Raw genomic sequence first — 17,089 nt, forward strand, 5'->3', positions numbered from 1 at the left:
TGATTTGGTCATGAACCAAAAAGGGAATAGTGACATAATGTTAATGGGCAGATGATGCAAATTGTGTAAAGGGTCAAGAATGGTTCAAATGTATCACATACGGTGAAATAACTACTTTTAAAATAATAATGAATTTTTCAAATAGATCAATTAAAAGGGTATTAGCATATGAATACATTTAGAATACTTTAGACCCATCTCAATTTAAGCTGAGTTTCTAAACATTACCTATTTGACCACTTGGAGTTTCAGGTTAAACCAGGGGAAACAACCACCTCTGAATAAAATAGGACTTTCAACCAACCCTCATACCTCTGAGCTACTGAGGAAGCCATGGTATCTATGAATTCCACTAAAATTTAATCAGAAGGGCATTGTCACAAATGCCATTATCACGAAGATGATGGCATCAAGCAAGAATATTCCAAGAAGCGCTAGCTTACTAACCGGTTTTAAGTACATATCCATACAGTGTCAGGTTCAGACAATCAAACTTCTGATGTATGGTAAAACTAGTAGCATGCATGCATTCTTATGTGCTAACACATATATCAGAGGTAAAGGTAAGCTAGCATACCTTGGTAGAATAGATTCTTCTTAAAAAAACTTCCATGGTTTCTTGATCTGGGCAGACCAGCGAATGAAGTCAGCGCTTCTCTAGTCTAGATGATCACAACCAGAAAAACCTTCCATTTGGCACCAGCTTGAATTGATATCGGTATCCAAATTGCTTAGCACAATAACATCATGGTGCATTTGTTTATCATCACAAAGTGTCTGGAATACAATTTAAATCCAAGAAAAACAACATTAGAAAAGATCAAATTCATTGGAAGAGGATTACATTTCCTTCGATGACATTAATGTGGAAAGAGTGTGATAGACATCCAACCCGTGTCAATAACGAGAATACTTTGACAACAAACGTGTACAAAACAACACCTTACAAATTTTGGTTTTCACGTGTAACACAACACTTATTAGTCTTAAATAAACAAAAGTTAAAACGAGGAGATGTTTCCTCTCACATCTTGAATGAAACGGCCAACAGATGCATAAGACGAACCGCCCTCCGCCAATACCCTCCTACTTTTGTCACTCATGTCTTTCACTTTAGTTCTAACCTCAGTGTCCTCCATTACACGTCTTATACCGCTTTCTATCTCCTCTGCAGTGACAGTGACTGTATTAGCCTTAACATTTAACACATCCTTTCTGTAATCCAACTTGATGTCCACCGCCAAACCCATCTCCACCACCATTTTAAACGCATTCATCTGTTGTTCGGCGTATACAGGCCATGTTGCTATTGGTACGCCGAACCACAAACTCTCCAATAATGAATTCCATCCACAGTGGGACACGAAACCTCCAACTGCAATGTGAGCCAACACCTCCACTTGTGGGGCCCATCCCATCACTTTCCCTATTCCATGTGTTCGTTCTAGAAACCCTTTGGGCAATACCGTTCCAGGATCCTCATAATTACCTGGGAGTTTTGATATTTGGTCTGAAGGAGGTTGACGTAGGCACCACACAAAACGGTGTCCACTCTGCTCTAAAGCACGTGCTATCTCCTTCACTTGAATTTCATCAAAACTTCCCATGCTTCCAAAACACAGAAACACAACTGAAGAAGGGGGTTGACTGTCCAACCATCGGATGATGTCATCATCCGACGGTTGTTTTGCAACACTTTCTAGGTTGAGTATAGGTCCCACCGGATACACTGGTGGGGTGCTGATGTCATCAGCCAATGACTTGAATGCATGTGTTTCCAGTTCCAAAAACGTATTAACCATGATTCCTTTGACCTCTCTAAGTTTCCGAATAATGGTCAGAATATAGTCCATTCCTTCTCTAGTTTGGACAATATCCCAAAAGACTCTGGTGGGCACCGGCTTCGCATAACTTGGAACCGATACCTCAGTATTTGAGTTACTCAACTCAACAACATTTTGACTCTGATCAAGTAATTGTATATAGAACATAAATCCTAGAAAAGAAGCATTAGTAGTATAGAAAACATAGCTAGGAACATTAAACTCGTTAGCTATATCTATCATGCTCGTGAAAAACATGTCTATGACAAACCCAGCTAGGCGACCGGAACCCGGTTGAGTTACAATGTCAGCCACAACGTTTCTCACATAGTTACAGTGGCTGTCAATGAAATCACCAAAGAAAGAATAGCTTGATTTCGAGTCATCAAGTGGTGGGAATTCGTTTTGAGGGAGTTCAATAAAAGATATGCGACTCGTGGTATTATTCTTGGCTAATGAGTCGATGTAGGTTGTGGTAGGCGTGTGAGAACCGAAGCTAGGAAATTTGATGACAAGAACGGTTATGGAGAGGTGCTGATCTCGGTCTACTAGTAGTTTCGCAATCTGGACTGTTGACATGATATGACCATGTGCAGGGTTTGGGATGAATACGAGCTTTGCAGGTGTATTGTCCATTTCTAACTTTGGTTCTATGACCGAATGGTTAATTTGTTTGAAGACTGATTATTTGGTAAGTTGGTATACCATCGGTAGTGTTTATGTACAAGTCTTTGCAAAATAAAAATAAAAAAACATATTAGATGATGTCATTGCATTGCTGGCCGTTCTACCATATGCTCGTTGGAGTTTAGCACAATCGTATTCAACATTTGGATACGATATATGAAGACATTGTGACAAATTTTCCTAGTTAATATCAAACCCTGTCTCTAAAGTTCGTTAATTTTAATTGTCACATGGCTAGACAGTTGGTAAATCAAATATCAAATTTTTATGACTTTCCTATTACCAGTGCCGCCACATGTTAGAACCCAAGTTTTTACAGCTTTTGGGTATGGACATCTTCAAATTTAGGCTTATATTTACGTTTTGAATTAGGATTTATATAACAAAAAAACATGAGTTTGAGGTCTGCTGGGGACTCATCATGTTAGCCACAAAATATTTAAACATATTTTATGAACTCATCTATATCTATACCATCTATAGTTCTATATCACATTATAAAACACTTATCCTTCTTTTTTTCAATTAAGAAGTTAATAATCTCAAATGCTTCGCTCATTTAAATAAACCCACCAAATATACTTATAATACTTTTAATAAAATTATTACAGCCTACATCTTTCAATTCTTAGACTAACTATAGTACCCCTTTTACATCCGTTACCGCCACGACCACCAGTCGCGCTACCTCCATCACCACCAGCCGCCGCCACCGTCACTATCACCACACCCACCGTCACTATCACCACACCGCAACATCGTGTGAGCATGTGACTAAGCGTCTAAGCCAACCAGAATTAGGATTTTGAGTCCCAAAATGGTGGGGATTTATAGGACATTTGATATATACATGTATAGTTGGTTAATGATTCGATAAAAACGGCTATGGAGTGGTGTTGGTTCCCGTCTCGCAAGTAATTTATGGTTATACAGTATTCGTGTAATTTATGGTATAGTTAGCATATCATTAGTTATAAACAGTTTTTCATCTAATAACATGAATCAGTTTATTAATGAAGACTTAGATGGATATTGAACCCGTCTACAACAATGAGGCTACTTTATGTATAGTAGAAAACAAAATCTAACAGATTTGTTTGCTTTGATGTCTGATAGTAAATGCACGAGATATTAACTTAAACTACGGTTCAGTTTATCTACTTCTACGGCGATACTTAAAACAAGACTTCGACTTGACACGGATAATAGGATGTCAAATTTTAGGAGATGTTATTGATAAAATTCTTGAATAAGACAACCAATAGATGCATAAGATGAACCACCCTTCACCACTGTTACTCTACTCTACTCTACTCTCTCATCTCTTTCACTTTCATTCTCACCTCGTACTCCATCACCTGTCTTATCCCACTTACAGTCTCATCGGTGGTGACAATGACTGTCTTAGCCTTAGAATTGTATAAATCCTTCCTATAATCGAGCTTGATCTTCACTGACAATCCTAGCTCCACCACCATGTCAAACGCATTCATCTGATGATCAGCGTACATTGGCAAAGTTGCCACAGGTACACCAAACCACAAACTCTCCAGCAATGAGTTCTACCCACAGTGAGACAGAAACCCTCCAACCGCATGACGAGCCAGCACCGCAGCTTGTGGGGCCCACCTGAATTACTTTTCCCATTCCACCTGTTCGTTCCAAAAATCCTTCCTGTAATACAACGCCTGGGTCTTCATTATCACTAGGAATTTTTAATTATTCATCCGTTGACGCAGGGACCACAAGAAACGGCATCCACTCAGTTCTAAAGCACGTTGAATATTGTAGGGACCGTTTGGAACACACAATGATGTCCAATCCTTGAGGATAGATTGAGACCTCAAACTATTCATCTTCTTTTGTGGACAATTCTCACATCACAATTTCCCCCTAAAATATGGGTGGTCATAAAAGAGTAGAAAAAAGGTCTGCATGCAAATTATTTGTCGATTTGGTCATGAACCAATAAAAGTAATAGTGACATAGTGTTAACGGGCAGATGATGCAAATTGTGTAAAGGGTCAATGGTTTGAATGTATCACTTATGATGAAATAACTACTTTTAAAATAACAATATAATTATTCAAATAGATCAATCTTACAGAGTATCAATATATGAATACATTTGGAATACTTTAGACCCGTCTCACTTTTAGCTGAGTTTCTAAACATTACCAATTTGACCTCTTGAAGTATTAGGTAAACCAGGGGAAACAACCACCTCTGAATAAAATAGGACTTTTAACCAACCCTCATACCTATGCGCTACTGAGGAAGTCACGGTATCTATGGATCCCACTGAAATTAAATCAGAAGGGAACTGTCACAAATGCCAAATGGATTTTTTTATCATAAAGATAATGGCATCAAGCAAGAATTTTTCAAGAGGTGCTAGCCCATTAACCGGTTTCAAGTACGGTTTCATACGACGTCGAGTTCAGTCTTCTGACGCATTGGAAAACTAGTCTCATGCATGCATTCTTAATTTCTAATTATGTGCTAACACATAGATCAGAGATAAAGGTAAGAGCATACCTTGACAGAATAGATTCTTCACGGGGGAAACTTCCATGGATAGCTGCTGGTTTATTATATTTGAAAAGCCATGAATTGCCAATAGTAGCATTGATTGATTGATATTTGATCAAAGGCACAAACCTGCAAAGGTAATATGAGTTAAGTACCACAATCACATACAGCAGAGTATTTACGATCCACATTTATTTTTAGCATTATTATAATCCTCTTAGGACTCAGGTATACATAAGAATAAAACAGTAACGAGAATCAACAGAAAAAGGAATAGACAATAGTTGTCTTCCAATTGTGAACCTTCTTGAACAGTTTCAGTATCAATCTAAATCAGACTCCCTATTATATAAGATGAAACCAATTATTAATGACAGACTAGAATATACCTCAAACCAGCATACATTAATTAGGTTAAGTTGAAAAGAAGAGATATAGGAAACGAAATATCACAAAATTTGTTTGTGTGGTGTTGGATGTAAACTACACAAACTATGTAGTCAAAACTATGTATTTGGTTCACCTAGGACCAACACTTGAAAACAAGTTTTCACTTTAGCTAAAAACATACTCGTAATAAACAAATATTAAGAATTAGTAGATGTTTTTTCTATAATCTAGACTTCCCTCGCCACTACTACTTTGCTCTTCTCACTCATCTCTTTCACTTTTGCTCTAACCTCGTTATCGTCCATCACCCTTCTTATACCACTTCATACCTTCTCCACATTGACACTAACCGTATTAGCCTTAGGATTAAAGATGTCCTTTCTATAAGTTAGTTTTTAACCTCCACTATTTTCTATTAATTGGTTTTGGTCCAGTCCCGACCTGATTGACAACCCTATCAGTAATACCATTGCCATAGTAAATTGGAGTTAATGGTATATGTAATTTTACTTTCTAGCTGTTACCTGATAGTTTCAGGGTCCATAGAGATTTCAGTTGAGGGCATTGGAAACCTATAGCACCAATGGCATGGACTCTTCTATACCCCCTTATATTGATTTTAGACCTTTCATATATCTCTTAATTTTCAAGTTTTGAGATTACCTATATAACCTTATGTATATTGTTGATCAAATTATCAAATAAATATTTACCATTTAATACAAGATCTCTAACATTTTAATCTCTTTTTTGCAATGGTAGACAACCATCTCTAAATATATATAAAAGAGAAACCTTAATTCATAATTGGAGAAGTATGGACTCTTAGATGAATGTCAACTTTTAATCAGAGCCATTAGATCAAATGATGATGTCATATACCTTATTTAACTTTATAGATTTAATTTTATTTTAATAAATTTAAATAACTATTATTTCCTTATTTAAGTTTGTAGACATTAATAAAAAAATGTTTTTAATAATATAATATGAAAACTAATATTTTTCTATTTTACATCATTTTTTATCTTTAATATTAATTTTATATTTTAATTTTTTTAAATGTAATATGTTTTTATTGAATTATATTTTTCCATAAGATTTTTCCCGAATAAAATTTGTTTATAAGGATTTTTGTATAGGATATTTATCATAGAACGTTTTTACTAAATCAATGTTTTGAAAACCGGACAGGTTGTCAAACCGGGCTTCTTAATAAAGAGCTAGAAAACAAATATGGAGCCTATAATAAGCTACACAATTATATATCAAAAAAATAATTCTATGAAAATTGCGATGATATTATGCATAATTTTAACTTTAGATCAACACAACATGCGATATATAGCTTAATAATTAAATTGCTTAGGAATTTTAGTGTATAACTAAATTATTCAAGCAGAACGTTAAAGCACAAGTACAATCACAATGCAGACATATCCGGATGAATGAAAGACATCCAAAGAAACGAAAACCTTACTTAGTGAGACCTCTAATAGATGATAAATCCATTTTTCAACTGTCTGGTCACTGTTAACCGGAATCTAAATGACCACTAATGTAACTTTATGTTTTTTAGTGGTTTAATTCTTATCTGGTTAAATATTTATCAACTATTGATATTATAAAAAATTAACATGTCATTAATTATATATGTTTCCCGCGTATTATGCAGGTAATAATCTAATTAGTTTAAGAAAGAAAAATAAAATATAACACCATACAATAAGAATTGTAATAAGCTAATCAATATTTTGTCTATTTAACTGTATATCATCTTTTTCCATCTATTACTCAGCACAATCTAAATTTCTAAACGACCACCATAACTCGCTCAAAGTTGCTAAAAAGAATTTTTTTTTAAAAATCGTCATAACATATTTGGTCCCGCCAGTGTGTGCAGGTATCCTGCTAGTACCACTAATTAATGAAGGTGAGCATACCTGAATATGACCAAGATGATCACTTACTAAGGAGCTTCCAATAATCATTAACATATGACCAAGAAAGCAGCCTACATTCCTACAAAGAAAAGATGAGTTAGGATTTGATAATCAAACACACCACGGTTAATTGCAGAAAATGATAAACCAAATACGTCAAAAAAGATAAAAGTATCGCGATAATGATAGATTAAGAAATAGATCAATCGATGTGATAAGAGTATATTACACGGATTGTCCCTGTGCTTCGTCGCTTTTTCAGTTATATAACTCTGAAAATTTAATCAAATTAGGCATCCTTATGGTTGTTCTTTTGTCCCAGTTACGTCCCTGTGGTTGGTTTTTATTCCCAAGTTCGTCCTTGTCCCTGTCATTTTGTCTCAAGCTTGTCCTTTTAATAAGAAAAATTTTTGTTTGTTAAAATGTGCAAAAAGACGTAATTGGGACAAAACAACAATCGGTGAGGATGCCTTTTGTAATTAAACTCTCAGAGAGATGAAAAGTAGAAAGGCGACAAAGCACAGGGACGATCCATGTAATTTACTCAAGTGATAATGATGTTACTTTACGTAAGGAATGATATATGATTGTATTCTGTAATAGATTGCAGGAATATATGAAAGTGTCACTTGTTTTTATATGATGTGGCATACCAAATGAGATGAAATTTTTTTTCACAATTTGTATATCTCACTTTCTCAACAACGTTCATAGAGTTCTACTAACAATAGACAACAAAAAAAAAAAAAACAAGAAACACACGTAATACAAGCTGACCAGATCAAAATTTTAAACTATTTCAAAACACATAAATGATGAATCAATTAGCTGTAAAAAAAAATTAGAGACAAACAAAGAGACGTGCAGCTGACCTCTTCAAGTGGTAAAGGCGAATAAGAATGTTAGTGCAGCTGACCTCAAAAAGTTGTAAAAGAGCATATATATATGCTAGTTTCCTTCACTCCGTTGTCAAGTCAGTATCCAGAACATCCAGCATTTCGTATATTTCATCACTATGAGAGTGATTTTTGTGTCTCGACATGAAATAATCCATACGACCGCCATTATCAATCCAACTGTGCCCAGTTTCCTTCGCTATCCCTTTTTCATACATCTCTTTCGTCAGTCTATCAACAAATTTCCAATTTCCTTCTTCTGCATACATATTAGACAAGAGTACATTGTAGCCTGCATTCTTATTTCCAACACCCATTTCAACCAACTTACTGGCAACAACTTTCCCCAATTGAAATTCCCCATAGATTCTGCAATAACCCAAAAGTGACCCCCAAATTCTCAAATGATTACCGTTCTCCCCCAACGTTTTAACAAAATTGTAAGCTTCTGACACCCTCCCAACTCTTCCTAACATATCTACAACACAACAGTAATGCTCAACTGAAGGAACAATCTTATACTCCACCTCCATTGACTCAAATAGCTGAAGCCCTTCATCTACCAACCCAGAATAACTACACGCACAAAGAATAGCAACTATTGTTACAGAATCAGGCTCTATCCCGTGTTCTCTCATTGAAGTAAAGAGATGAAGAGATTTTTCAACCATCCCATGTTGCCCGTATCCCAATATCATATTCGTGTATGTTACAGCATTTTTCTCATGAGAAAGAACAAACACATTTTCTGCGGATGAAATTCTACCCAATTTGGAGTATGTATCCACTAAAGCGGAATTTACAAAAACATTATGATCTAAGTAACTTCTAATGGTAAATGCATGGAGTTGTTTAGCTAATCTTGAACTTCCCAACATACTGCAGCCTGGAAGGATTGATGCTATCGTGACAGCATTTGGTGGAATATTGTGACCAACCATCTGCCTGAAAACATTAAAAGCTTCCTCGATTAATCCACTTTGAGAGTTCCCAGCAATCATTGAGTTCCATGTTGCTTGATCTAGATCCTTTGAGCAAGTTCTCTCAAAGAGATCTTGGGCCACTTTTATCAGACCAGACTTCGCATACATGTCAATCAGATAACTTTCCACGCCCTCAAACTGAATATTATGCCTAAGAAGATACCCATGGGCTTGTTTTCCAATTTCTTGGTTTCTAAGATTGGAAGCTGCAGATAGCACAGCAGATATTGTGACGTCATCAATGATAAACCTTTGTTTTTGCATATCAGACACTAGCAGAAGGCTTTCATCATTCATCCCGTTCTGTACCAAAGATGAAATCATAGTGTTCCAGGAAACACTATCTCTTTCATTCATACTTTTGAAAACTTTCAAGCTTTCTTGAATCGAATTACACCTGGAATACATGACTACAAGTGTGTTCATCACGATAACAGGTAAAACCGACACACTCTTTATGATATAAGCATGTATTTGATTTGCAAGGTCCAGCTGCTGCAACTGTGACACTGCTGTTAAAACCGATGTCAAAGTCACACTATCAATGGCAACATCATCTGCCGCCTGTAGAGCTTGAATAAAAAGATCAAGTGCTTCTAGGGGCATTTTGTTCTGGACATAACCACCAATCATAGTGTTCCAAATCTCTATATTCCTCTCTAAACTATTATCAAATATCTTCCTAGCAGATTCAAGGGACCCAAGTTCAGAAAACATGGAAATAGCAGAGCTTGTAGCAAACACATCAGTTGAATACTCATCACCCAACTTAACAAGCAACCCGTAAACAGCATCACCAATCCTAGACTCGCCCATTGCCGCTACAGCAGGAAACACGTTAACAAAACTTACAGGCGTCGGTTTAACTCCAGACTTAATCATTTTTACAAAATGGCTAACAGCTTCTGCAAAAACTCCCACCTTCACATACCAAGAAACCAAAATATTCCAAGAAATGACATTTCTTTTCGGCATTGAATCAAACACCCTTTTTACACCATCATACATACAACTAGCATACATATTCAATAAAGAATTACAAACTATCCTACTAGGATACATATCCGACCGTAAAACATGACAATGAACCGCTTTACCAATCCTAAGACTCCTAGTTTCTGCACAGGCTTTAAGAACCGAAGAGTAAGTATACGAATCACACAAAAAGGACTTACATTTCATTTGAGAGTACAACAATATAGCTTCATGAGCCATACCATTACAAATTAACCCAATAATAATAGCATTCCAAACAACTGTAGTTGGTTTAGGAATTTCATCAAACAGTTGGCGGGCAAGATGGGGTTGGCCTTCTCGGCATAATTGGCTAAGACGGTATCGAATTGTTCGAGGTTTTGGATGTGGGTATGACTGATCTTTGGTCCATTGGATATTTGGTGAAGGTATGTTGGATGGTGAAGACAGTGGTAATGAAGAAACATAGAGGGTTTGATGATTTTGAGATGAATAAGAGTTGATGGAAGTGGGAAGTGGGAATTGAGATGATGATGATGATGATGACATTGTAAGGAGTGTAATCATACACAGAGAAGGATTTGTAAGGTTTGCTACTTACAGTCATGTACAGAGATAAAAAGCTACTCCGGAGGTCGATGTGTAGATAGCCTTACCCTACCAAAGGTAGAGAGGTTGCTTTCAGGTTCTACCATAGGTAGAAAAGGACCTCCAGCCTTGCTGGACATGAGGATCGAACCCATGATCTCTGTTTCTAGAAACATGAGCTCCAACCACTGATGCAACCCAGTTGATTTTAAAATATAAAACAGACGTTCATCAGAATTTGAGGGCATTTTTGTCAATATCATATTAGCTTGCTTGACCACTCTTTAACTTTTGATAGCTTTTTTTTTCCGAACATTCAGTCGGTATTCGACATCAGAAAACTTCACCATATAATGATGAAGCTTTGCACATACCCTAGACAACGAGATGTTGACCATGGGCCATTACAAGTATTAGGAGGAAAAAACCGCAAGACTTGTTATCCTTAAAGATCGAACTCAAGACCTTGGATGAAACCTAAGATACCCTTGATCAGTTGGACCAGTGATCTTTGGCTTTTGCTAGCCATATGGGTGTCTTGGATTTATTGCTATTTAATGAAAGTTTTATTTACCGTTAAAATAAAGAAAAACAAAAAACCAACTTTTGATAATCTCTATCATTTTTGTTTTTCATATATACAATCAAACGTGATTCATATTATTCTATACTATAACATTTTGAAACACATTTAGTGATATCATTACTTTAACATTCCTTCCTAAATTGGCAGGAAAAAATAGGTTAGGGAGTACCAAAAAGAATGAACATTAGATATTTTAAGAATGATTTCTCTTTCTTACATAAATTTTAAATGTTTGGATTTTTCTTCGATCAAGTTATCCGAATAATACATTTATTTAACATGACGTATGCAAACCGGCTTATTTAACATGACATATTTGGTCAATGTCAAATTGTCAATATTAGTTTGATATCCCTGAATCAAATGTTTGTCAATAACCAAATGATAGTTTTCTACCCAAAAATAATCTATTAAAAAAATGTTTTGGGTTTGGGTAACAAGTGCCAGATCATTTCATACTAAAAAGTTAACATATATAGTTAACCCATTCTAAAGTAAACAGATAATTAGGTTCCGATTTTCAACATTAACATACATATTGTCAGCCCAATCACGATCCATTTGACCAATTTAGCTATACAAGTCCAACATGTTGATATGTTACTTTCCAGTAGACGTGCCCAAAATTCAGTTCCTGGAGGAACCGGTTCCTAGCCAACGTTCAACCAAATTTTTCCGGTTTTTCTTAAACAAGAACCAGTTCCGAACCGCTTTGGAACTGATTTTAGGATCCAAAAGTGGAATCGGTCCCAAACTGATCGGTTCTTGAGGAATCGGTTTTTTTGGTTCCAGTTCTCTGTTTATCAGAACCGGTTTTTTTGGAACCTGTTTTTTGCCCATGTCTACTTTCTAGTGAAACTAATTGGATGCTTTTATTCCAAAATCATCAATAGAAGTTTTCAAAACTGTCCAGAATCTGTTATATATGGTTGGGATTTAAGGAAATATAAGATAAAAAAAATAATATTATTTAAAGTGTCATATACATTTTTTTTTTCAAAGGTGAACTTCGCTTGAAACTTCATGTCGCGATTCGATGGTGAGAGGTTCAACATACGTTGTCTTAACTGTGTTCACCCTAAAGAGCTCCCTCAAAGTAGAATTGTCGATGTCAAATACCCGATGGGTAAAAACCCTCTACTAATTCGTTTGAAGGCATGACGATTAATAGGGGTAAAACATGTCTTTCAAACTTGAACCTGAGAATACCCAAAAAAGACTTCTTATGTCTACCTCAAAACTTAACACAAAATTTCTTGAACGAGGGAATGTTCTTTTAATTATTAAGCTAAAACTGAAGTACATAAAAGTGTCAAATGATACAAAATTAATGTTTTGGTATGAGACACATGCATGGACAACATTAGTCCATTACTAAGCAAAGGCTTAAAGTACCATAATTGTGAAGATATATGAAGTTTAAGAAGTAACACATATAGTAGTTAATCAAACATGGCTAGAATGTCATATATTAATTTTGAATTGAATAATTTGCATCAAGACCTAAAAAGAAGCTCACACTTTATTATTATATTCTGATACTAATATATTATGAAGTTAAGTTGGTGTGGTAAATTATTAAAGAGCGGTAGTTAATAATTTGCATAGGCTTTTTTTTTTTATGATACTGTCGCATAACTTGGTGAATCATCTACTTTTCTTTCCATGCTCATGTAATTTTAATGTTCATATAAAGAATCATTGTTATTTTCTTTTATTATTTCTCTTGGAACGAGTTGAATCTAATAAAAATGGCCAAAGGCTTATAGAAAATTTTCTGTAAGTACGTAAATTAGTATATATACATATACTGATCTTAATAATATACATAAAGTTGTGTAGTAACTTATTACTTGACCCGTTTTGGTTATTGTTTATCATGGGTTGCTTTATACAGTTATACAATATGTATGTTAAATCCTTATAAAATATGATGATCTAGAAACGATAACTTCAGTGTCCCTTTGTGTGTATAAAATAGATGTAAATAATCGTGACAGCTTGATTATGTTAATCACGTAAACATGGTCTTAGTATTCATGCTTAGTTGATCAATAAATCATATGAATTAAATTTTGAAACATTTGATTATTTGATCAAATGTTTAAAAGTATAACTTTTGGGAGAAAACGTACAAGTCATTAGAATTAGAGTAAAACTATATTTTTGGTGATGTTTTGTTCATAGATATACAACCATAATCATCCATTCCATGTGCATTCTTTTGTGAACCATCGGCTAAACCTTTGATCAAGTGTTTGGTACCATCATTTTTACATGGGCTTGAATTTTGGGAGCATCTTTTCAAGGCTTAATTTACACTATAAATTCCGACCTTTAGAAGCAAGTCTATTCACCAAACTAACAAACAAGCAAACAACAATGGCATTCATACACTTATTAGTGTTACTTCTAAGTGTAGCTATAACATCGTCCACCCTTTCCTTGGCTAACCCTTTGCCATCAATCTATCGCCGACCGCTACCATATCGCCTTCCGTGGAGATCCCCGGTATTTCCATTTGTGACAATGACACCACCGCCCAATCCAGTCGGATCCTCGCCACCAACTAGACGTAGTGGCATTAGGCCACCGGTGCAATCACAATCACCACCCCCACACTTTGGGGTTCGTTCACCACCATCACGTGTTGGGGCATATTCACCACCACCAAGACCCATTCACACGACACCACCTAGTAACAACCAACCACCATCGTCGCACTCTGGGGTTCATCCACCACCACCAAGACCTGTTCACAGGACACCACCTACCAACAACCAGCCACCAGCACATCCCATCAACACGCCACCTCCAGCCCGTAACAATATTCCACCACCATCAACTAACGACAACCAACCGCCAATTGAAGACCAACCACCTATGGTGGACCCAATCAACGACCCACCTACTAATGACCAACCACCTCAAACACCAATCAACGATCAACCACCCTATGATTACCAATCACCAGAAACTCCTATCGACATGCCATCCCCCATTGAACAACCACCATACTCTGACCCTATCGACGATCCACCTACCGATTATAATCAACCACCAAACGACGATCAATCACCCCAAACTCCAAGTGACATGCCCCCATCTGATGAAGATCAACCACCACAATTTGATATGCCCCCAATCGATGATGATCAACCACCACAAACTCCAGTCTACATGCCACCGCCTTTTGACGACCAACCACCCGAATATCCAGGCTTTATGCCACCAACAACTAGACCACTTAGACCAATGCCTCGTGGTCGGATACCTTATGTACCTGGCACTCGTTACCCACGTTTCCCTCCACGCGGGATGTTTCCACCAGCTGATGACACCAATGGTCGTCACTAATCTGATGATGAACTATGTCGCTAAAAGTATTTGCACGTTTTTTTTTTCTTCAAATAATTCTTTATGTGCAAATAAGAATTACTCCTACTATATATATATTCCTAGCATTAATTGATAGGTCTTGTTTCCAATTACTCATTACTAGCATATGTATTAACTTTGTCTTGTAAGGTTCAACCTGATTTCTGTATTCGGTGAGTGATCATTAATATATATTTAATCAACATGATTATTTCTTTAATTCTTCTTCATGTATAGTCATAATTCTTTAAAAACAACCATAACTTTCAGCGAAAAACAACATGTAAACTAACATATAATTTTGCTCCACTAACAATTTGAAATTGCCAAAAGTTAAACTTGCACTGTTTCGTCAAAAACAACATCAATTTTGCACTTGAAACAACATAATTGAATAAACTACAAAAATACGAGCAGTAAAGGAAATAAAAATGTAAGGAGCAAAATATGACCAAAAACAATGATTTTTTCATTAAACCACGATAAAAAAAAAGTTACAAACTACAATTTTCTTTTACAAATACCCACAATTCAGACAGTTATGTTCTAGTACATAGTAATAACAACTAGATATCTTTAACAAAAAGAAAAGGAGTTAATGTTTATATATTTTAGATTTATATTCAATGCATGTGTGTATAAAGTATCCAATATCCCAAACAGATTAAAATTTGGTTATGGCAAATTGGAGGGGAACCATCAAACACTCCGAAGGGGGAAAACTATGTGTAATCGTGCATGTCAGGCTGTCAGTGTGTGAAGATGTGAATTGGAAACCAAAATTAAGAATGGTGTGATACTGTAATTTATAAATTGTGGGTTGTGGGCTTGGCCGCTTGGGGCTTATTCTTTTGGGTTGGTCTAATACAAAAATAATCGAAAAACATCGCTTTAGGCTTTTTATGAGGGTGGGCCTCCCCTCCCGGTTACAGGTTCCATCCGCTAATGTATCGAGAGTGGGAAAGCTACATATTGTGAAAACAAAAGTTTATGATGGTGTTTGGTTTGCTTGTTCGTGTGGCAACTTTCAAACCAATGGTATGTTATATATGTAGCCATGTAGGCATTATACCTTTTACTACTTAACCTCTTATGGTCTATTCCTACAAGTGATTTTCTATTATGTGCCCTAAGAACATTATATAAATTAATTTATCTCCTTTAATTTCCTTATGTAATACATAATTAATACTACCAATCTATTCTGTTATATTTTCGTTCCCATGTCACCCTTTCCTAATTTAGTCATTCTTTATGCACGCCAATATGTAATATCTCAGTATTCTAGTTCACTCTTCTTGATTTAGCTGATCTTCATATTGTAATTTACTTTTCAATACAAATATAAGGTAGACAAATGATGTTACTTTTTTTCCAGTTAAATGTAACAAGATCATATAGTAGGCCAATAAGGCAATAACATCTCAATAATAACATTCTAATTACTTGTCCCCATTGATGAAACATTAAAAATTAAAGTTTTAAATTAAAATAAACAACTAACAAATTATAAAAAAAAATCTTTGATTCTTTTCGCCATTTTTATTGTAACACCCGTCGTTTAAAAATAAGGATTTCCAAAAACTTTTGCCTAACGGCGTTAAAAGAAGCGGAATTAACTTTAAAAGTCCAAACCAGTAAAATCTGTTTGGTTTATTCATTAAATGGTGTTACTAGCCATATCATCAAAATAAGTCTAAATGGAAATCCATCGGTTGCCCAACATTATGCAACCGAGTACATTATCAATACAAGTCATTAATATTCAAACATAAAGCAAATGTCTAAAGCGAGCAGCCACTATGGGTAAACTATAGCTAGCTTCAAGATCATCTACCCATGTCTCACATCTTCTTACATCTACCTGCTCACTATTGTTGGACCTGAGGGCACAACACATTTAAAAGAGCAAGTGTTAGCTAACGAATTAGCTAAGTAAGATAACACATAAGTTATAAAACGTTTGTCCATTTAAAACATTATATAAAAGTCATATTAATTCGTTAAGGCACATATGCTCAAACATATCATCACACTTACATATCATATCATCAACATCATTCGATGGATCATCCTAAATGTGCCTAGTCATCTTTTGCATCATCACATATCACATTTGAACATCTTTATAATTATGACAAAAGTCACGCATCTCATATAACATATGCATCTCGTTAAGTGTGACATAAGTCGCACCCGACTAGATGAACCACCATTCAGTAGTACATCAATGTCGTTAAGGAATGGCAAGCCAATCCAGGAGTAGTCCGTGTGTTCAAAGACATTGGTGGGTAATCACTCCACCCGG

General features: G+C 35.7%; 3 protein-coding genes across 7 annotated transcripts; 1 reads left to right on the forward strand and 2 right to left on the reverse strand.

Moving 5' to 3' along the window:
• Positions 1–115: 115 nt before the first annotated feature.
• On the reverse strand, positions 116–10,792 carry LOC122602071 (pentatricopeptide repeat-containing protein At3g22150, chloroplastic). Of its 5 annotated transcripts, none has more exons than XM_043774798.1 (5): positions 8,248–10,792; positions 7,376–7,446; positions 5,049–5,171; positions 578–777; positions 116–340 (listed from the first exon to the last, which is right to left on the reverse strand). In XM_043774798.1, exon 1 carries the CDS (start codon positions 10,776–10,778, stop codon positions 8,334–8,336), a length of 2,445 nt encoding a protein of 814 aa, XP_043630733.1. In that variant the 5' UTR covers positions 10,779–10,792; the 3' UTR covers positions 116–340; positions 578–777; positions 5,049–5,171; positions 7,376–7,446; positions 8,248–8,333. The 5 variants fall into 5 exon arrangements, with proteins under 5 accessions (XP_043630733.1, XP_043630732.1, XP_043630735.1 ...); XM_043774797.1 differs by having other exon boundaries at positions 7,376–7,454; XM_043774800.1 differs by lacking the exons at positions 116–340; positions 578–777 and adding an exon at positions 3,719–4,441 and having other exon boundaries at positions 7,376–7,454.
• LOC122602073 (anthocyanidin 3-O-glucosyltransferase 2-like) lies at positions 826–2,520 on the reverse strand. The gene has a single exon (XM_043774804.1). It carries the CDS (start codon positions 2,457–2,459, stop codon positions 1,002–1,004), a length of 1,458 nt encoding a protein of 485 aa, XP_043630739.1. The 5' UTR covers positions 2,460–2,520; the 3' UTR covers positions 826–1,001.
• Positions 10,793–13,785: 2,993 nt separating the features above from the next.
• Positions 13,786–14,760, forward strand: LOC122601873 (early nodulin-75-like). Its single transcript, XM_043774608.1, has one exon. The coding sequence runs from the start codon at positions 13,786–13,788 to the stop codon at positions 14,758–14,760; it is 975 nt and encodes a 324-aa protein (XP_043630543.1).
• Positions 14,761–17,089: the final 2,329 nt, after the last annotated feature.

This window comes from Erigeron canadensis, chromosome 5, assembly GCF_010389155.1.
Source record: "Erigeron canadensis isolate Cc75 chromosome 5, C_canadensis_v1, whole genome shotgun sequence".
Classification (NCBI taxonomy): Eukaryota; Viridiplantae; Streptophyta; class Magnoliopsida; order Asterales; family Asteraceae; genus Erigeron; species Erigeron canadensis.

Excerpts from the sequence above, each read along its gene's own strand:
- LOC122602071 (XM_043774798.1), bottom strand. The coding sequence starts at position 10,778 with ATGTCATCATCATCATCATCATCTCAATTCCCACTTCCCACTTCCATC.
- LOC122602073 (XM_043774804.1), bottom strand. The coding sequence starts at position 2,459 with ATGGACAATACACCTGCAAAGCTCGTATTCATCCCAAACCCTGCACAT.
- LOC122601873 (XM_043774608.1), top strand. The coding sequence starts at position 13,786 with ATGGCATTCATACACTTATTAGTGTTACTTCTAAGTGTAGCTATAACA.